The 22,637-nt window shown below is 40.6% G+C and overlaps 1 protein-coding gene across 5 annotated transcripts in view; it reads right to left on the minus strand.

The window, feature by feature from the left end:
- Positions 1-79: 79 nt before the first annotated feature.
- Positions 80-22,637, minus strand: part of Pi3K21B (phosphatidylinositol 3-kinase regulatory subunit alpha) — a 41,313-nt gene continuing 18,755 nt past the window's right edge. For 3 of the 5 annotated variants that reach the window (XM_012296243.2, XM_076535541.1, XM_012296244.2), the window contains 12 exons: positions 20,448-20,582; positions 16,449-16,725; positions 16,100-16,198; positions 12,950-13,135; positions 12,739-12,867; positions 12,451-12,658; positions 11,211-11,489; positions 10,819-11,143; positions 10,455-10,702; positions 10,214-10,390; positions 9,890-10,135; positions 80-9,522 (listed from right to left, as the gene is read on the minus strand). In XM_012296243.2, the coding sequence (XP_012151633.1) occupies positions 9,228-9,522; positions 9,890-10,135; positions 10,214-10,390; positions 10,455-10,702; positions 10,819-11,143; positions 11,211-11,489; positions 12,451-12,658; positions 12,739-12,867; positions 12,950-13,135; positions 16,100-16,198; positions 16,449-16,725; positions 20,448-20,582 (2,604 nt within the window). In that variant the 3' untranslated portion in view covers positions 80-9,227. The remainder of the gene's footprint in view (positions 9,523-9,889; positions 10,136-10,213; positions 10,391-10,454; positions 10,703-10,818; positions 11,144-11,210; positions 11,490-12,450; positions 12,659-12,738; positions 12,868-12,949; positions 13,136-16,099; positions 16,199-16,448; positions 16,726-20,447; positions 20,583-22,637) is intronic. The other 2 variants (XM_076535542.1, XM_076535540.1) reach the window with 1 other exon arrangement.

Raw genomic sequence — 22,637 nt, forward strand, 5'->3', positions numbered from 1 at the left:
ATTCGAGCTGGTATCTCGGATCTTCAGGGATGAAGGGAGTAGATGGATACGGGTCCGAAATAACGTCAGTACCAGAGTGTTATAAGTAAAACATATTAATCATATGCAAATATAAATGGTGTTTTACATGGTACAACTACCAAATAAACGGTACAATATGAGGATGACCGTTGCGCGAAAAAGCGAGTAAACATTCATCGTACTTCCGGTATTCATGCGCTTAAGGAACCCTCCGAGAATCGCCGAAATTACGCGCGTTTCGATTTCAAATGAAAGAAGGAAAGCAAATACACGTTAATACGATGTAGCAAAAATTATTAGAAAATTTCCTTCAACGTCGGACGCATTTTTATCACGGTTAGTTCGAAGCTTCGACGAACGTGTCGAGGTCGCAATTCGCGTAAGAAAAATATATACTATACCGATCACAAACTTTGAAAAAAGAGTATTCCTTAAACACTACACACATCTTTTTTTATAGTTTTTTTTTAATTAAAATCAATTGCCGAGCGTCTCCCGTCGACTAACCCGAGAGCACCAAACGAATACTTGACTCATATTAAAAAAGAGAAATACAAAATACAGAATTCGAAAAGAACACGCGCGTTGAACTGACGTTCCACGCGCGTATAATCACACATATCTTTAACCCTTACGCTGCGAAATCTTTTATCGCTGAAAAAGAACTGAATCGAAGTTAATTAATGTGACCGTGTGCACTGAAAGACTGAGTCTCCGAAAAATCATGAAATAGTCGGTCTGCAAAATGTCGATAAAAAAGTGTACATATTCGTAATATACGCTAGCAAAGTGGAAAGCAGGTAATGAAGTTACAGGACTAAGAATTTTTGCGAAAAATAGTCGACGAAATAAATTGCGCAGCGTAAAGGTTAAATTGCACCAGCACAAAATCCATTCGTTCATCCATCCGTCCATTTGCAAGCGCATGAAGACAGGTCGGACCCAGGTAATTTAAAATTTGTATTCTTTGTAGTAGCATGCACTTTTTACTGCGTGCACGCTCGATCACAATATATGTATGCTCAATGTGTACGTGTTACATGTGTTCGTATGTATGTGTGTGTCGTGTACGTGTGTATAATGTGTGCCTGCACATATATAGATATATAGGTACATACATAGATCGTTCTAAGATCGCGCATGCCTCGGCGCATACATCTATATATATGCACCGTATTAATATATAATATATAATATATAATATATATATATATATATATATAATATATTCTTTTTTTTGTTCATTTTCTTTCAATTTCATACTTATGACAATAATAGTTATACTTTACATGCAAAAACAAAAGTTTTATCACAGTGGGACAGCATACATTCGTTTAATAATAACACAATATCTGTGTGTCGATAACTTTTTCTTCCTTTTTTTTTATTATTTCTTCAACACCCCTTTTAGAACATCCCGTGTCCCAACCCCCAACCCCTAACCCCAACCCCGCTCCTCGAGTTGTTCCTCCCCTCCCCAGAAACTCCTCTATCAATTCTTCCACCGAACGTTCATTAATGATCGGCTATTATCGCCTCCTTGAATCATGCATCAATACATGTATCACATTCGCACGCGAACGATATTCTCACTGATATACATTTGCATCCATGGCATGTTTTCGAAAAGAAAAACGACAGGAAATATTGGCAAGGATCCAAATGGACGTACACGAATCTGTCGACGATCGAACACGATTTTAAAACGTTTACGCGAGTGATGGGTGACGAATACTAGTTATTTCGAATCGCTTAGGACATTAATTATTTTGAAAATTGCATTAGTTGAAAGATTCGATACGAATCATTATTGAAATCGCAATGTAATTCGAAGCCAGCAATTGTCTCGCATAGAATGGACTAGTATTTATTAATATTATATCGTTACTGTTACTAATAATTATTACGATTAGGAATTCAGTCAAGGATTGTGAATAAAATTTGTTAATAAAATTTGAGCTAGCAATAGACTGAACCGATAAATAATTACAGTGAATTGGAAGATTATGGAACTGATGAAAATATGTTTTGTGAATATGATTCATATTCAACGATCGATAAAAGCGAAAACGTTTCAAAACCGTATTCACGCGTCCACGTTGCGAAAGATTTTTGAAACATTCTCTTTCAAAAAGGATATATCCTATTGTAACCCGTCTCTTTACTTAATTACTTAAAAATCAGAACTGGGCATTATTTCCGTTGACAAACGTGTGTATGTGTATGTGTGTGTGTGTGTGTGTGCAATAAGAAAAAGCAAGGATATCCTCGCGTTTCGGTTCGAAATTTTAAAATTCATCGAGAAGTAATGCCCAATTCTAAATTTCATTTTCTACGAAGAAATTTGGACGCAAACACAAGATTCACAATCGTCATGATCATTCGATTTGTTACTTTTTGATCGTACTAACGTGTATCAGACACTCACGCATGCACACACGCTCCTGTCACGATCTCGGCCATCTTCGTCGGCGGAGAATCGTCAAGAGATACTTCGTTACAATTAATTATTAATTCGTTATGCCTAGGGTAACAATATATTGGTCTACGGCGCCACCGTTCTTCCCATTCTATTAGTTTCTATTTTCTATTCGGCTGTTCTCTTCTCTACTAATTATAATCGTTAGTTAGCATTGACAAAAAGAGGAATCGATCCATGTTTCATCGGTTTCGGAATTCAAAAGGACGTATTTCATCGTCGTTATTCACTCACGCTCTCATTCTCTCTCTTTCTTACAAAAAACAGCTCGCGTTTTGCTTAAATGTTTCATTTAGTAACTGGAACCTGAGTTTCTCGCCCGTAGCTAAACCGCCGTTTAATATTGCTGCCAATATCTATAAAAAACGTGTCCACAAAAAGCGTCCACTCTCCAAAAAGACTCTTTCTATCATTCTCTCTCTCTCTCCTCCTCCTCCTCTGATCGATAATATTCGGACTCTTTTTTTAAACACGATCGTTGTTGTGTTTCAAGTTCCTCGAAAAAAATCTCGTCAAAATAACGAGAATCGCTATTTATCGTTACAATTAATTAATTAATTATTATTATACGATTGCAATTGCGGTTACGATAGCGTTATCGATACGATTTGATTATCAATGATTCGCAGAATATGTTTTCTTGCTGCAAGGCTCCTTCGTTTCTTTTTCATGGCGAGCATACCGGAATATCTTATTAGCTTAATCGTTCCTTATCATTCTTCTGTTTTTTGTTCAATCTTCTTTTATCTTTTGTCGTCGCAGATAACGGCGTGAATCGCCTAGTCAGAACAACCCTATCGTACCGTACGAATTTCGTCCTTCTTTTCTTTTTTACTTCGTTCACCCTGTGCCAGGGATTGGCTAATTTTGTTACAGTGTCAAATATATTGTTAGGTTATGTACAAACATTTTTTTAGATATTAAATTTTATAGTCCTCATAGATCTATTGTCTATTTTAGCTCCGATGAAAAGAAAATTCTAAGTAGCATATTATATTAAGTTTCTAAGACAGCAGGTGAAAGATTTACATTGGAACCTTGTCACTCCGAAGATTTTCGTTATATCGTCACCACGTACACGAAAGGAACTCTTCCTACGGTTCCGATACAACGAAAATCTACCGTAATTATAATCATAGCGTTAACATTCAGTTACATTTTAACATAACCGGTCACGTTTAACTCGCGGTTTGCCAATCCCCGCTCTACACGCACACATACGCGCACACTCGCTTTCTCTCAAATTTCATTCTCTTTGTAATCTCCCGATTCTGCACCTCTGTTTAACTTGTACAAAAGCTAAGGCAACTATTATGCGTTATCTCGTCCTCTTCCTAACCCTTTTCACCACAATTAGAATCGTTTTTCTTTATTCCCTCGTTTGCTGTCCGTCGATACTTGGATCCATCGAGCACCCATCGAATCGCGAAAAATATCCGTGTCCCGTCGTATCGATCGACGTTCTCTCGTCTACGATTTCCGAAAAGACCGAGCACCGACAAGACACGGCGGTCGGCACGTTTGCACGAATTCGAAAGAAAAGAACGATCGCGAAAACTTGTTCAGCAAATCGATCGTTAAAAAACGTCATCTCGCGTAAGAAGGTATTGGACCGGTCCTGCGGATAAATCCACGTTAAATTTCACAATAGTTCTCTTTCACCTTCTTTTTCCGTTCCTTCTTATTCCCCTTCTTTTTGTTTTGTACAAAACAGCTTCGCTATCGGAGCTCGAATATATACATCGTGATGTGACACGTTTTATATCGAACAAGAACGTTGCATTCTCTTTTATTATGCCATCAAATCTCAACAAGGACTAGTGTCCCCTTTTTTGAAAAGGAAAAAAATGATTCTAAGGTAGAATCGTCAAATATTGGCCTATTCGAGCGAATGGTCAACGTGAAAGCGAATCAAGTCCTAGAAACCAGTTTCGAATGTTCTTTCTCGGAAACGTTCCTTTCCTTTATTTATTTGCAAATATTTTCAAATAGTATCTTTAGAATTGGCAAGATCTCTACGTTTTTATTACTTTAATCTTTTTACTCGCTACGATACGACCATTACGCGCTACGTATAACTGTAGTCGGCTGTTGCAAAGCGAAATTTTAATTTCTATCTCTGCACAAGTGTGTATATCATACAGTAAACATGAAATGGAGCAAGGGATGATTATATCATGATTTCGGCTCTGAACGCGTTAAAGTTACAAAAGTCACAGGTTCCACAAAATTGAATGTCAAGTATTGACGCAAAGAATTAATTGTACCTTTCATCGTAGGACTTGATGCACCTCAAACTATACTTTATTTTTGCACGAGCAGCTCGTGCCACTCTCCGATCATTTATTAAATTCATCTCAACTCTAGAAACGCGATCGTCGATGTTTTAATATGTATTCAAGATTTACATCACGATGTTCAAGATATATAATTAATATATGTATACAACATACGCCACGAATATATTATAAATAATCAATTAAAGGTTTGCTTTCAAAGTAAGTAAAAATATATAGATATATAATATATACAATACATATATGCTCATATATATACTTTTTTTTCGGTTTCCTTCTTTTTTCTACGTAATCGACCTTCATCGTTTATATTCTCTCGCCATCGAAGTGTATCGCGTTTATCTTCTAAGACTGTTTCTGTGTTTCGCGCACGCGAAACATGCTAATATGCACGAATTTCGTGTATGTATTGCGTGTCCCGTTGTTTCTTTGTGTACTGCTTTTCGAAAGAACGACGAGACAGAGTCGCTAGAAATTCGAAGGCAACGTTTCATCAGGATGATCGTAATGGCGGTGCCATGAGGCGCCAGATGTGCAAAAATGAATGGAAAATATAGAATATTTTACGGGTGATGAAATTGAAGGTTTATGAGAATTCGAAAGAGTAATTATTCGATAATTATCGTTTTCTCGAAACGACGGGGATATCGCAATTAAAACGAGATTGAAGTTTAGACATTGCGTCTATTTATTACCTTATATTTTTATTACTAGCAAACCAATATGGATGGTCATATTCGAATATAAAATACCAAATCACTTTTTAATACGCACGTACATTACCGTTCATAAGTTTTCTCGATTCTAAAAGTCTCTGTTTATTAACATTACAGCTACGTTAAAACACTTGTAAATAATTTATAGGTAAAATATGTAGATAAAATCAGTCGAAAATCTTCGAAAGCACTCGCAGAAATTTTAAAATGATAAAATAATTGTTGGTTATTCGTGATCACGATATATAAAGTAGTAATCGCTTACAAATGTATACGTCAATATATCAAGAATAGATCACTTTTAATAAACTTCTAATTAGTCTGTTGACGAATCGATTCGTTTACAATTTGCAGAAAACTATGTACTTACGAACGCTACTGTACTCGACTCTATTTTCAAAATCAAGCTTCACATTTTCGATTCATTTCTGCACAAACAAATACTCTGTGCTTAATTGCACCATCATTGCAACCACAGCCTGTGTCATCGACATCGTCGTATTGTATCACCTATTCTGCCATCAAATTTCTAGCCAATGATCTCGTGCTCGTCGTTAAACAGCAGTTTAATGGGTGGTAAAACGCGTGAAAAAGAGTCACGCACTTTTATCGTCATCGAATCGCGCGTTTCCGGATAACACGTTTCACATTCGTTATTCACGCGAAGTCGCGTCTTGACTTTCTTACTCTAATCACGTATTTGAAATTCTAATGACATCTTTAATTACACGCTCGATGGGTTCTAATAACGCTCGTCGTTCTTTGTTCGAGCGACCCTTTTCCCGTGAATCGTCAATGAAACCGGAAACATGTTCCTACGAAGAAGCAATGACTCGATAAAACGATGTTCATATTTGTCGATTAAAAAAAGAGACGCGCGATTCGAAGACGCGATCAGCGATGATCGATAACTGCACCTGCACGCGATTGGACAATCACAAATACAAGCCTATCGTCGCCAGGGCACTTAAATTGTTTTTCTCTCGTATAAAAAACTTAAGCTACCTATAAATCTACGGTAATTCGAAGCCTTTAGGATGAGCAACGAGCCTTTTCTCCCTTTTTCTTACAAGCCGATCTCTCGTTTACATTGTTTTCCCTCCGTATCTCGAAGTTCGTCATCCTGTATTACACTGAACAAGTAGAATAGAAAAGAACAGAAGAAAAAGAAAATCGTCGTTGCTCCCACCGCTAGAGATCGTTCCTCGCTTCTGCGTATCGATCTATATTTCCTCTGACTATATTGGTAAACGAGAACCGTGGTACACATCGGTGATCGAAAGAATCATCCGGTCGATCGAAGTGACCGCTAACGATCGAAGGTGAATCACTTGGATCGTACACTCGATGCACTTTTCCGATTACGGACCGCACTGTAATCGACAAAATTTCTCGAGCTCCGATCAGTTGCAAGGGATTCGGGGGATACTTCTTCCGATCACTGTTCATGCACGTGATTCCTGTTTAGGTTTGTGAGATCAACAGTAGCGCGAATACCGATACGAAAAGCGAGAAAGACACTCTGATCCACCTCGAGATCGTGCTCGTGTAACGAACGATGGTCTGTTGAACGCGTGCGAACAGTTAACTCGTCGAGTGAAAACTCGTATGTAAGTTACGAGGGTCAGTTAAGTCGAGTGAGAAATTCACAAATGTATCGCGCTCGAGAGATAACTCGTATGGGTTTAAGAACCGACTCGTCGTCTGACAACTCGCATACGCGTAATGTACGATGAGTTAACTCGTCGCGTAATCGCGCTTAACAGGTTAACACGTTAATCGCTACTACTACAATTAGGTACGACATCGCTTAATTATACAGCGCTTTTGTTATCAAAACTGCAAACATTTTATCGTCCAAGCGATTTAACATCAATTTTTCTTACTTTCCGTTCTTTGTCCACATTCGCTATCTACGAAATTACTCGGAACTTTCCGTTAATAAGTTCTCAACTTCGAGTTAGCTTGCACTTCGTTGAACAACGTGTTAACGAATCTTATTGACCAACGATACACGTACATTTCCTCAATATTCAATACAAAACGAATACTGATTACACGCAAGAAATTTTCATCTCGAGGTAGAACACTCGACGAATCGAAGAGATAGGAGGAGCCTCGACGAACTTACAACAATTTCGAACGCGGCGTTATAAAAAGTACCATTCTCGTGCGAACAATAAGAAAAATATACGAATAATAAAATCACGAATGGCATTTGCACGTATCGGTCGCGGGACAATGCTATCGTCGACGCGAACCTGCCTGTTTATCATTCGACGATCACGCGCGTACATCGTAATTTAAATTCTACAGGAAAGTATAAGAAGAAGATAAGTGAATAATAAAAAAGCGACTGGAAAATAATAGACACGATACATCTGTATATATATATATAATATACCTCCTTTCTCGGCAATCCGAAATCACAGATAATACGTTTTTTTTTTAACTTCACGTGAAATTATCTTCGCGTACAAGCGTGCGAAACGCACGCAACCTGCACAGAGGTCTGGCACACAGCACTTGAAATCTAACATATAAAAAAACAGAAACACCCGCGCGCATCCGTGTAAAATTTCGTTGTGATGAACGTCGAATTGCGGCGGGCACACTTTCAATCGAAAATCGAGCGAAAGCAGAGTCGTTCCTTATTCCTCTTCGTCGTCTCGCGGCGACGATTGCTATCTTTTGCTGGTGAATTTTATTGTATAATCGCTAGAAAAACGTCTCTCGTCAGCATCGTGCCACGGATGCATCTAATTATACTCTAATATCACCGTCGAAGATTTCTTACTTCGTCGATCGCATTAGCGACGTAAAACCATATGTCCGTGGGTCGCGTTCGAAAAATCTTCGCAAAACAGAAAAATCGAAGAAGTCAGAAGTACAGCGGTCTACTATGGTGATTCGATCCGTGTTACTTTTTTCTTTACGAAGGAACAGACGATACGATTTGCGTTAACAGTGTTAATTAGCGTAACTACCCTGATTACCAATCGAAACGGTGAGTAGTTTGAGCGGTATCAGACTTACTTTTTTTCGTTTAGCTCTCATTATGTATTTTTGCTTCATTCATCCGTCGAATTGCCTGTTGAAGACTAGATATATGCCTCTGTGATTCTGACGTGTTCGATGGAATTAAACGCGTTCTAAAATGCGGCGCACCTCAACGATTATAAACTGACAGCGACCCAAAAGTACCGATATTTCTTGTTTACGCATGCGTGTCAAAGCGAATATTCGAGACGATCGTCGTGACGACCTTATCCGAAGAAGGCCTGCAAGACCCTGAGAAACTAATCGTGAAAGCTACGACGCAACGTGTCACTGTGGTCCTGTCGAGTAAAACGTAATCGTTTTTGTTTTTCTTTTTTTGTTATTGCGCCACGGAACTGTACGCACGCTATATATTCGTCTTATAAACTACACTGTTTTTGAGTAATACTACCGCTACCACTTATCAACGTTTATCCGATGTATTATCGATACCACCATATTTCGATCGAGGAAACGGCGTTTCTCTCTTAGAATAACAAAAAAAAAAAATGGAACGATCAATTGTCGCGCGTTTCTTGAGACAAAGACACCATCGTACCGATCGGGGAAAAAACGAACGAGACCGTTTTTATCCTGGAAAACTCGCGTGCGTGCACACGCGTACGTAACAACATTCGTGTAAATCGGTCAGCTAGGTTAATCGTAACACAAGTATTACGTGTGCGGCATAAATTGATTCTCGAGAGGACGCGTCAGTTGTAGTTGGTTCTGCGTGTGCATCTGCATCTGCAACTGCATCTGTTGAGCCTGTAATTGTGCCAGCGCAGCAGGCGAGGCGAACGCCGGATAAGCTAGAGTCGTGTTCAGACTCTCATTGTGTTCTTCCAAAGAATTCTGAGCATAGTGTAGCACCAAGTCTTTCAAACTCTTATGAATGTTGTACGGTTCGGCGAAACCGAAGCCACGTTCTGTACCGTATATTATGCAATGATTCACCGTACCATTGCACCTGTAGCAGAAATAAGTAAACTGCATTATTGCATGTCCTCGATACGTTTTTCAAAAGAATAGGCGTAGACAAAGGTAATGGTTAAGTTGCATATTTAACATCGAGGATACTGGTATAAACGGGCGTAATAAAGGTCAGTATTCACTTATTGCAAATTCCATCGTCTTTGTGCAGCGTAGATGCGCAGACATTATACACGAGTATTAAATTATGACTAACGTCGTAGGAATGCTACTTATATGCAAAGATTAGGGAATTGAAACGCGACGAATTGTATCGCAACTAATAAGAAATGCAAATAAACCCATTAAACTGTTTTTAGTCAACAACCATTACTTTTATACGCAGCTAATAAAATCGTACATACATGATTGAAAGAGCGTATTGTCCCGTTCTCGACGTGCGAACAAGGAAGGTACCGTCTGGCCTCTCTGCTAACAAACGATCAGCGTCCGAACGAGAACATTCCAAATAAAGCCACGTCTTTTCATCCGAATGAACCTCAAGATCCACTTCTTGCAGATCGCCGTACAAATCGCCCAGTACAGGATTCGAATGGTTTAATACAAGCTGGTTGATTTTGTTTTGATTCATGCCATTTTTCTTCAACCATCTGTAATGCAGTTTGTAATTCTCAATTTGTATTCGAGCCAAAAATATATCGTTAATAAAATAAAATAATAAGACATACATTAAATGCTTATCCCTTTGGCGTACGAGCTGTAAGAGTTCCGGTTTCAATTTCTGCATTTCTCTTTCGAGAGTTCTGTTGTAAGAAATCTGTTCCTTTAAACAACGATCCAATTGCTCCCTGCTATCTTCTAAGGATTTCAGTCTTCGTTTCAACAGTTCTGCGTTTTCGGTTAATCTATAAACGAGATGTTTATGTAAATTAAATATACCGCTTTAAATTAAAAATAATTGGTACTTACGTTGATATTTCGTGCGGTTGAGCTTCTTTCTGGAACTTCTCTTGTAATTTCGTCTGATCCTCGAACATCTTAATAGCCTCCGAGAATGCTTCCAACGCTTGTCGTTTCAGTTGCACCTCGAAGGCGGTTCTGTTGTACATTTCCGAATAGCCTCTGTACTCCTTCAACGCGTCGGTTATCTCTTTATCGAGTTCGACGTATTTTTGTGCGACGTTTGCCATATTGGTTGTACTTGCAATTTCATCGTCCTGATAAAGGCAAAATAAATTTGTTATAAAAATCCTGTAGCTTCTCATAATATATACTGATCATCAGAAATTCCGACAAGAAGAGGAGAGAATATTGAAATAATCAGCCAAGTTACCTGTTGAAACCGAGAGACGGGGTACAACAGTTTAATATCCAGCGTGGAATTATACTGCGCCAAAGAGCAATTCCTGTAGTGATCCACCAGCTCGATAACCGAATGAAAGTTATACGGCTCCGAGAAGCCATATTTCCCGTTCCGTTGACAAATCTTGATAAGCTTGTTGGTCCCACCTTTACGCAACGTCAGAGTGTATTCCCCTCCCTTCGATGAAGCGTCACGAACCAAAAAAGTGCCATCGGGTGAATCGATCATTTTCTCGTTCACCTCGTCTCTCGTGATGTCTCCCCAATACCATTCCGCCTCTTGCAATGTACGGGGTCTATCGAAACAAATATAAAATAATTCAAATTTCACAAAATTTCAATTTGCCTAATATTGGTAATTACCTATGAGGTTGCTGCTGTTGCTGTTGTGGCTGCTGCTGCTGTTGTTGCTGTTGCTGTTGCTGCTGATCTTTGCTTTCCGCGGTGGACGTTGATGGAGCCATGGGACTATCCTCGTCAAGAACAGGGAACGGATCTAAAACCGGAAACTGTGGCCTGGAAACTTTTCGCGGTGGTAGCTGCGGAGGGCTGGCGAATTGCGGCAATCTTTCGTTCCAATCGCCGTGCAACAAAAGTATCTCTATTATGCGTATGTGTGCCTCGATGTTGTGAACAATTTGTCTAGAAAAAAAATCAAATTATTCGTATAAAATAGAAATATAAAACACAATCGTTGAACTTTGACGACTATCTGCACGATATTAGCATTTATTAACCCATGTATTGACAACCGGGTACCATTTAATAAGTTTTTACATACTAATTAAAATACCGTAAAACATCTGAACGTTTCTAAAATAAAAATATACATATGCAGATACTTTTTAATATTGAACGTGCGATGAATACTCGATTACTCGATCGATTACACAAGGATTAATAAAGAATTTGTTGCCGAGGCAATGAATTTTTAGCAAAAGAAGGCAACCGATTACGATTTATCTCTTACGGTTCAACTCGTTTCAAGCGAAAAGCGATGATACAACAACCGCGCATCGGTCAATGTGAACGAAACTATGGAAACGCATTTGTTAGACATATTTTTATCATCGATCGTTGCTCATCTCTTGCCGACACACGCGTGACCTTACACGCGAATGCATTATGATCATTGACTCGCTTATTGTCACACGATATAAAAACCGTATTAGCCGGTACACTTGTAGCAGAGAAAAAGGATCGTGTTCAAAATGCATCGATTATATTCTACCTGTTATACTCATTAATTTATGATTAATCCTCTTCGATAAAATTTTTAAATAACAGCTAAACTATATCGCTGTCAAAAGATTTAACGTATATCACAACACGTGCTAAAATAACGCGACCGAATTCGAAGCATTATAAATCCAATGCCTTTCAATTCGATATCCGTATGTCACATATTATACCGAGTTCGGAAGAACTTCGATCGAAGACGGTTAAACCAACGTTGGTCGTTAACGTTTGCCCTCGTGAACAGACTCATACCGGTTATACGAGCAAAAACTCAACTTCGTTTAACTTTACTACCGACTAATGTAAACACATACACGGAATAATACATACAAATGAAATGAACAGATTTTTTTGACAAACTCACACGATCCGTTCCCAAGGTGGTCTGACGAAAATATGACAGAGGACCTGTATAAGGATGGTAGGCGGTTCCGTGTAGCCTCTCGCGTGTTGCAGCTGACATATTCGACAGAAATGAGCCATCAAGTGAAACAATGTCGTACGATGATGTTCTGGAAGCTCAAGGACCAGCTGTGCTAAACGTTGAGCGCATTGTTCGTCATTCTTTGTATCTAAAACAAGAAAAGAATATCTCGAATGTATAATCCTTGATTAAAATAAAACATGGCTATTTTTGATTCGAGACGCTCACTGGATGCCTCGATGAACCTATCGTAGAACTGAACAGGGATCACTGGATCTGGCAATTCTCGTAGAAACTTCTTCAGCACGCTCGCGACGCACTGCGGGGTGTAGGAATTCAAATCTGCTTTACAAACATCTGAAAATGTAACGATAATTGTTCGTTAATGTAGTGAATTTAAAATTAAGTTAAATGCGTTAGAATTTGACGCGTTTTTTACCGTCGTTCAACTTTTGCCGCAGCTCCAACGTTTGCTCGTTAGGAGGACTACTGTGATAGACTTTATAAAGATCCAGCGTGCCATCTGCAAACGCCTTCTCCTCCAAGGCACGGGTGCACCGTTCCACCAGGATAGGTGCGGTACGGGTGGAAGTATCGAATTGCAAGCACAAACCAAGACCGAATACTGCAATCAAATACAATCGACATATGAAAATTTCCATTGCACATCTACTATTTGAAAATGTAAACACTGCATGGAACGACTACGATCATCTTTGGTAACGAAGGGGTTAAAAACTGTCGTTTATTCGCACGTGTGTTGATGCTCGACCGATGACACGGAACGAACAGCTGTGAAAACGAAAACGACCATGTGGCTCATGATCCGAGACATGAACGAAAGTAAACGGGTCGAATAGTAGAAGAACGAATGGAAAAAAAATACATGTGTATGTGCAAACAGGTGTACGTGAACGAGAAGAAGCGTCTGATGTCGTTGACCCAGAGGAGCGGGGAAATAATCGCGAGACGAAAATTAATTAGATGTGTAAATTAGCTGTTCGTTCGACGGAGAAACACTCTCGCGGCGGAATGAACGCCGTCTCAGAAAACCGGGTCTCTCGGTAGAACGACACAGAACGGGCATCTGCAACAGATTCGTCCGTTTTTATGGACATGCTGGGAAGAAAAAAATTCCTGACATCTTACAGACGCATTCCAGACGCTCGACGAGAAACGTAAAATCGTAAAGAACGTTCTCTCGTTCCCTCTTTCATCCTCGTCCGAACGAGTGTGACCCAGGGAAGTACCCGGCTACCATTCTTTTTTGTTCCAGCACGGATCGGACGAAAATAAGCGGGTCGAAAGCAAAGGATGCGTGTATTTCTCTACGCAATTACGTAACCTCGCATTGTCGACGACATTCCATGGACCAGAGGACTTCGACGAACATCGACGTCATTGCGAAGGACCGTTCCTTTCTGTGTTATCTGCACAATAGGACTCCATTCGGACAAATGAAATTTTACTGAATGTCGGATTGAATCACTTTGTTTGTACGGGACAATGAAATTTTATGCTCGAATTCACTTATTCAAATACGAGTTGCTATTACTCCAACAAGAAATCATTGTTAAAGTAGCGACATTCTTCTACATGTATCGTATATTAGTCTAATTATACATCGTCCACCAGATACTGCTCGCATGAAACGGTATATATTTAAAAAGAAAATAAGTACGAAGGATTCCGGCAATCGGCACGGATCTTACATTATAGCTTCTGGGATGTGGGACTATCATTCGATAAAATGGGAAAGCCGAACTTGACGCGCCTGAATTCGAGCCAATTAGAATCAGAAGTTTCCCTCCGAAGACCGTTCCTATCGTTCCTCGTAGAATCTCTACTAGCAAAGCTACTCGATTACTCATCTACCATTGATACGTGTGGTTTCTACCTTCTCTACTTTTCTGAATAGCTCTAAAGTCCGACTTCGGTAGAAAAACTGGTGATCGTAGTTTAAAAGCGATTCGAACCTCATCGTCGATACATCGTGTGCCACTTGTACAATCAAAGGCGTGTACGCATGCATTACGAGCCTTCTCGAGACCAACCGATATCCACGCGTGGAGGAGAGGGAAAGAGAGGAAAGAAGGTGAAGGATGAGGCGGAGGAGGTAGTTGAAAAGAAGGAGAAGATGATGGTGGGAGTGTAGGAGAGACTGGTACCAAGGAGAGGTAGGAGAAAGAAATTTATTTTTACGACCACGACAGCTACGTCTTGCTTCTTCTGTGAGAGTGTATCTCTTCTTGGCAGACTCGAAAAAAATCGAATTAAAAACCCACATGAACCCACATGGGTCAACCGATATAAATTTGACGCGTTGATTGCCATCAGGGTCACCAATAAGCTTTTCAAATTCTCGAGGGATATAGCGGTGTAGATCTTCAGGAATACGGGTGTTTAGCGATATAGGAATTCAGAGATATAAAGGGGTTTAAGAATATAGCGCTCCGAGAGAATAGAAATTTAGGGATATCGTGGCGGAGAAATATCGACGTTTCAGGATACAGGAATTTAGGACATGGTCATTCTCACCGGTGGTAGCGAGACTGTTAACGCGTTTGTTTTAACTGGCATTTAACGACTTACTAAAAATATTTCATTATTTCGGAAGGTGCTTCGCGGAATCATCTCGGTTTGCTTTTATCGGTTATAATCGTCTACGCGTTGGATGACGGTTCCAAGAGTTGCCACGGAATTTCTGAGAAAAGCGTCTACCTTACGTGCGAGCGCATACTGGCGGCGCGTGTTACAGCCCGTGGGCGTCGAAAGTGACGATGATCCTTGCTCAACGAAAAAGAAACGAGCGAACAAACGATGAAATAAGATTATATATCTTCCCACCTCATCGACCCCGACGATTTCAATTCATCAAGGTATAGACTTCAGACAGAGGAAGATTGATGTTAAGTGATGTATCTATCCTTTTTCAATTATGTCGCTTGAAAACCGTAGTAGACCATTTGCAATTGCAATGAATAGTATAAATATTTATATGAAATGACAGGGAACAAGATATAATAAATCTATGTTCGACATCCGAGTAGATAACATTGAATCTTGGTTGTTAACATACCATATAGAAGAAACGGCGATACAAGTTTCGAGACAATAGTGTTAAATTTATTTTCCGATTACAATGATTGCCCGACGCGAAACAAGAATATCGTTTAACGTCTCTTTCCTCTGAATAGGTCAGTCCAGCCACAACACCCTCGGTTAACACTTCAAATCGGCTATATTTCAATGTTTCAATCGAAAGACGCCATGAATATTTAGTTATTCAGATATTAGAACGACAAGTAATGCGGCAAGCATCGTGGTGTCCTTGCTACAAACTTCATAAGAGTGTCCGCTGGCGCTCGATTGCAAAGCAGGTAACAAGCAGTTCCAGCGTCACCGAACACGTTTCTGATGCAATCCGGGGATAGTCGCGACTAAAAGACATCTGAATTTTTAAATTGTTTCCGTGTTCCCGTCCATTAACGTAACGAAGAAGTAAATAGGTGTGTTACGGACTACTGAAGCTGTATCAATGTCACGCGTTACGAAAGTGGACGAGTGTGTGTTATTTTGTCACGCTTACCTGGAGTAAATCTATGGACACGATTTTCCGAGTCGGCTGGCACGCAGTTCGAGGGTAAACCCGTCGCTGAACACGTCCTGTGAGCTACCAGACCGCAATCTATTGGGCAGAAAAACAAAACCCCTTGATAAACCTATCGAGGAAGAACGAGTGAAATTAACCCCTTAACTCTTTTGTGTTTCTATATACATATATATTTCCTCTTATAGATTTAATAGCAAGGTTCCATGGAAACGAATAATCTTGACTACTCTTTTTCTAACTCGCAGTAAATCAAACGTTTGTAAAAATTTGACAAACGTTATCGGGATCGATTATCAACCGGTATCGATGAGTCGATAAAACGTACCTAGACAGAGAAAGCCTTGATGCAGGAGGCCCCTGAGGTATTTATGGCACTTGTCGCACTTCTCTAACACGCTGAAACTCTGCGGCATGAGGGTGTGAGCATTATTGCAAGCCGAAGGACCGGCGACAGAAGAGATCGAGTCGGTGACCACAGTGGACGTGGTTGGTGTGGCCGAGGCGCCAACCTGCGGCAACGAAAGCGACGGTGCAGCGTGACACAGCTCGTCGATGCAGGCTAAAATGGTCCTCTGGTGGAACTCATCCTTGATGCCCATGTTCTGCGAACAAGAATGCCATCTTTTGCTTTTAATTCCTTGCTAGTAAAACAATTCTGCGCGGGATAATTTCGATGCAGTTCAATTCGACGCGTTGCAATTCACAACGCGTTCAAGTTGGCCACGCTGCAATTCGATGCGTTGCAATTCCCAACGCGTCGCAATTCTCGGCGTGCTGAAACCGAACGCGCTGAAATTCGATGCGTTGAAATTCTCAGCGCGCTGAAATCGGACCCGTTGCAATTTTCAGCGCGCTAAAGTTGGACGCACTGCAATTCGATGCGTTGCAATTCTCAGCGCACTTTAAATCTCAGCGCTCTGAATCCTAACGCGTTGAAATTCTAAGCCTTTGTAAGCCTTTTTTCAATAAATAAATAATTTCAATTCCAAGCGATGCAAAGCGAAAGATGGTAAAGGTAAAGAGTTAGAAATCGAATCAGGAACTCGACGATTCCATTCAGAACAATGCTGTATGATCTCGGAAAAAAGTGAACGAAGGAATATAATTTATACGTTCAGTAACGTCTCACGCGACTGATATCTCGTTTTTCCGGGACAGTTGATCCCCGAGTCAACAGGTGTCAGGTACACGTGTGTAGCTCTGGGTTAGGTCGCTTACACGGTTAGATTGCTCGATGCATTAATATTCGTCTCGTTGAAAATGATCAAATATAGAATTTCCGAAACGTTAAGATTTCGAATATGTTAAAAATGTAAAATGCTCGGAAATGTTTAACCTCGTATAGGATGTAATTTTCCAAGACTTTCTTTCGTAGATTCGCACGTATTTGAAGCGATTCGAAACGATTAGTAGGTCACTTTGCTACTTCCGTCAGGCTGGCACGAATTTTTTCTAAGTTATGGTATTCGAGCGTGAGATCGTGGTGGCTATTTTAAAATGTGCCGACCAGCGCGTTTCTCGGCGCCACGTCGCGCACTGGGCCAAATCTGGCTATTATTAGCGTGTACACGGTACGGTTAGTCTTTTCGATATTTCGCCAATGTTTCGATATCGTTGTTTCGTCCGATTCAATTCCGTAACGCGTCGTTATCGCGCGGAATGCCGCGAAATTTGGCAGGTATTTTATTTTCCTCACGCGTCGAACGTGGCAACGAAATGTCGCGGAAACGGAGAAGCCTTCGATCCGCGAGGACGAACCATAATTTGCCAGCTCATAGCTCGAGAGCGCAAAAAAAAGAAACGAGCGTCGAGAGTGTAGAATTTTTGCTTGAATCAGCGAGCGAGATAAGACGGCACGGGGTTAACGTGTAATTTATCAACGCTGAGACGGCCAGCGTTGAGCGTTAATTAGACGCGCAAAGACATCAATCCCGAAGGTTTTCTTTCTTTCTTCTCTTTCTTTTCGTTTCTTTTCTTTTCGGCGAAAGACACGCGTTTCTTGCGTCGCGAGATGGTCGTTAAATTGTTACGCTTCGTCGTCCGGAACGGAAAACGCTTGCTCGACCGACCCGTCGACGCCGTGATAAAGATAGTAACGCCCTTAATTTGTTTTCAATAATCGGACCGTGTCTCGTGCTCTGGAAAGGAAACGTCTCAGACGAGAAAGAGGTGTCGCGTGACGGGTCCTGTTATCGATACCTCCAAACTAAATTTTCTGGACTACGTATTTTAGCTGAATCTATCCTATAAAAACAATGTCCCTATAAAACAAAGCATCGTGCAAAGAGAGGTTCAAAGCGTTAATAACAGTTACATCTACGAGTTTACGATAGAATCGTATAGTCCGATCAGGTAAATTCATTTAGGAACACAAATCGCGAAAGAAACGTGCTCGGAATTATCCATCGGAGCAATAATCGACGGAAAAGGTGTGCCAGGATCGCACGAACGGATTCGTAAATCGATTTCAGATTAAGCAAAGATACCTAAGGACCAAGCAGATGCGGTTTCCTTCGAGGAGAATCCTCGGACGGAGGACGAGGCGAACGGGAACCGGACGACTTCTCGCGCCGAAAGGACACTTGGAGACGATTTACGAGTCGATTAGCATGGTAATACGCGATTTACGCTCGGAGGAGCCTTGGCCAGACGAGTATTTTTATTCTTTTCGTCCGAACACGAGTGTCGGGACGCGTCGTGACTAAATTTGCGAAAGATCCTTGCCAACCGATGTGATCCTCTAAGAACACGATCTCTTCGAGAAAAAAAAAACCAAGCGAAATGCGAAATTTCATCGTGGAATAAAACGAAATCCGACCGACACTCCTTTCGAAAGAGAAAAAAAGGAGCTCGAAGAACTCGATGCTTATCTGTATGCGGAAATGAGTGTTTAGACAATTAACGGACGATGTTCGGTGAATTTTTAGAGAACATAAGTGACGAGTTACTCGGTCTTTTAAACATTTAACATTCGCTTGAAATTTGTCGAGAAAGTATCCGACAATTTCCGAAGATATTATTACAGCGAACGCGCCAAGGAACACGACTTAACGTTTGATCGTAAAATCCAGGAAAAAGCGAAGGAAAATTGGAAAGCTTAAAAATATCTTTTATACTTCGAGAAATCTAGTCGCCGTAGAAATTTCTACGGCACAATTCGCGTAATTTCGCGACGCGAACGTACTCGAGCCCTCTTTCAAAAATATCAAATATTTTCATCGATCTTCGACGATACTTTAGAAAAATCGTGATCGAACAGCTTGGAAATTCAGAAGTCACGCTCGAAGATAACGTTTGGAGAATTCTTTGGCAAAGATACGAAGGAGACGCTCGCCAAGTACGGCCGATAAACGGTGAAAAATTTCAGTGAAGGAGGAACGATAGAAAGAAAAAAAGAAAAGAGTAGAATATATGGTAGAGGAAGAAAAAGTGAGAGAGAGAGAGAGACAGAAGAGAGTCGATAAAGAGTCGAGTATAGCGTACAAGAGACGCTACACAGGGCAATTACAGGGTCAACGGGCCAAGGAAAACGTCGTCCAGATACTCTCGAGTCGAGGTCATCGCCTTTGAGTACTAGCCAAAGAATTTTCGATCTCCCACCACCATGGTCGGTGAACCGACACGGTACCCTGAATCGAAACCAAGAGAAAAACGAGACGAAAAATTCGCGGTCGACTACCATATTGCTTGCCATCCGTTCCCGATCTCTAAACGACCAGAGCCTTATCGACTTTTAATGGTCCCACAGTTGTTCGCTACCGAGTTCCCGATAAACGGTGGAATTTTAACAAACTCTCCGATGATATATCGAAGCTTCGTTCAACTTCTTCGATAACAAGAAAGTTGAAACGCGTGAAACGCTCGATCGATTTTTGGAGAAGCGGACAATCTTGTCCGATGCTTTCCGCCGCGATTGCGCGTATCGTACGTGGACAAGTGTTCGCTCGTAATTGGACGAAGCTTCTTTTCTTCGTGTTTTAAAAATACTTATTCTTAAATAACGCATGACGCGTAACTTGGCTTTTATCGAAATTTCTTTGGAAAGCTCGATGCAATTCGATGACACGAAAGTATCGCGCAATTGATGGCTTATCAATGCGAAGCTTAATCATGGATCTGCTCTACCAAAGAATGAACTCTGTAGAAAAAAGACATCTTAAATTATGAAAGATACGAAAGTTACGAAAGTGTGGATAACCTAATAGCGTATTCGAAAGCGTGGGAGAGTGTTAAACAAAATAATGTTAACTGCAACCTAATAATAATATTAGCACGCAAAAGAAGAAAATGTGTGATGCAAATAATGATGGATTACTTGACTCACCATGAGCTTATCCCTGTCCAGATAGGGAAGATCGCTGCCCTTGATGTCCTTCGATTTGAAAACGTCCGCATAGCGGTAGAGGTTTAGGGCAGCCATCCATTCGACGACGTTCAATGATGTCCACTCGCTGACGGGCTGTCGGCAAGAGCGAACGACTCAGAAATAAAACTCGAGCGAGCTTCAGGTACGCAGCGATCGAAGGAAAAAAAGGTAGCATCGTCGCGGGCGGAATTTGCACGGAATCGCTCGAGGTTCGTGGCGAAAGGCTAACTGATATCGTTAATCTGCCTTATTCGCGAGAGAAATTATGTAACGAATCCGGCATAATCGTCGGTAGCGAATTCCACGCGCCGATAAATCGCCATGACGCGTTTACCATTTAAAAAATTCGCACGCGAATCGCGGCGCGGGAAGTACGAGCTTTTATAAATAGAATGAATAATTTCAGACACTGGCGTGATCGACCCCCTTCTCCCACGCTTCCTGTAAATTCCAGTCTCACTGCGCGAAATTCGAACGTCAATTAATTCCGCTGAACTGAACGTAAATGTTTCGGAAATCTACCGGTACGCTTTCGTTGACTATCGTCAGGTTGATCGCGGATGATTCATGCTTGATACTTAACAGACTAAGGTCAAACTACTGAATTATTGCAGTAGTATTCGAAGACGGTAGGTAAACGTGCGCAGATAACGAGACAAAGATTTGCTACGCTACAAAAGTCACGCTATTAATTCGATACGGAAAACGTCGGATTACAAAATTAAGTCTTAATCGAAGTTCTATGTTATCGTGTCGTACCAGACATGGCTAATTCTACCGTGGCAGACAAAACTTAACACGTTGTCGCACGGAACTATACATTACTAAGTATGTTTAATCTGTAATTAACGCTTCCACGGCCGTAAAAGAATTGCGCCAGCTAAGTGGGAAATTTCTTTTTGTATTTTGTCTTATAACAACACGTGTTCGTAGTCTGTTCGAATTTACGGCACGTGTGATGTGGCAATGCTATACGGTACAAATCTGCTAACGTTATAACGGTCTGACACGAATATAAATACAAGGCTAGTTAAAACAAGTATGGTTGTTTGAACGTAAACGATTCGTGTTTGAAGCTCCGATTCGCCAGCGAACAAGTAGACGCGTCTATCCAGTGGTCAGACACAACGATCGAAAAATGGACCTACTGACCATACAATGCTCTACTCTTCCTCTATTCGACCGTACTACTGATCGATAGCACGAAAATGATTGATCACGATCCAAACTTCGAGAAAAAAAAAATTTACGATCCGACCGAAAGAATTTTCGAACATATTTATTAACGTAATATATTATAGACATAATATCTAAAGAAATAAAATTCAGGAAACGAGAATGAAAACAAATTCCAAACTAAATTTAGACCGAAAATCTATTTGCAATGAAAACTGACTGGACATATGTTGGTTAATTTACGAGCGAAGAGCTTCCAACTATAAAGACGTTAACGCAGTGACTACCGCAGTGAAAATGGACAGGACGAGCAATATATCAAGACGGTACACGATAAATCGAAAGCGTAAAAACTAACAAGGGAAAAAGAAAACTTAACCTTCTCTCGTAACCTTAAGTCTACGATCGTGACGACACGAGCTAGATAAGACTGAGCTTCGTATCGCGACCACTCGAGAAGAAACTCGAGTCTCATCTGCAAATATTCGCGTTTCGACAGACAACCAGGCAGCGAAAGAATTTTCTTAAAAAGCCTCGATAATCATCGTGAAATTCTATTCGCGTTGAATCGCGCTGGTTCGAACTCGGGGGGAAAGGAGAACAGAATACCGTCGATTGTGTAAGCTCGATAATGCGATTAGAATTATGTCACCTCGAGCGTTAACGGAAGAAATGATCGTTAACGGAAACGCGTCAGAATTGTACACGATCGTGTAGAAATTTCACATTGTCTCGCGCGGTAAAAATAACTGTGTCTCATACGGAACAATGATATCAATTACCATGAATATTAATACGAAATATTACACAATCAAATATTATATAATCCCATAATTAGTGAAAGAAAACGAACGATAAGCGCCGAAGAGTCTTAATAATAACATCTAGAGATACAAGATACAGAGATCGAGAGATTCGAGAATACAATAACCGTGCCAACAGTGGCCAAAGATGTAAGCCGCAAAAAATCGA

The sequence above is a fragment of the Megachile rotundata genome, chromosome 9, assembly GCF_050947335.1.
Source record: "Megachile rotundata isolate GNS110a chromosome 9, iyMegRotu1, whole genome shotgun sequence".
In the NCBI taxonomy this organism is placed as follows: Eukaryota; Metazoa; Arthropoda; class Insecta; order Hymenoptera; family Megachilidae; genus Megachile; species Megachile rotundata.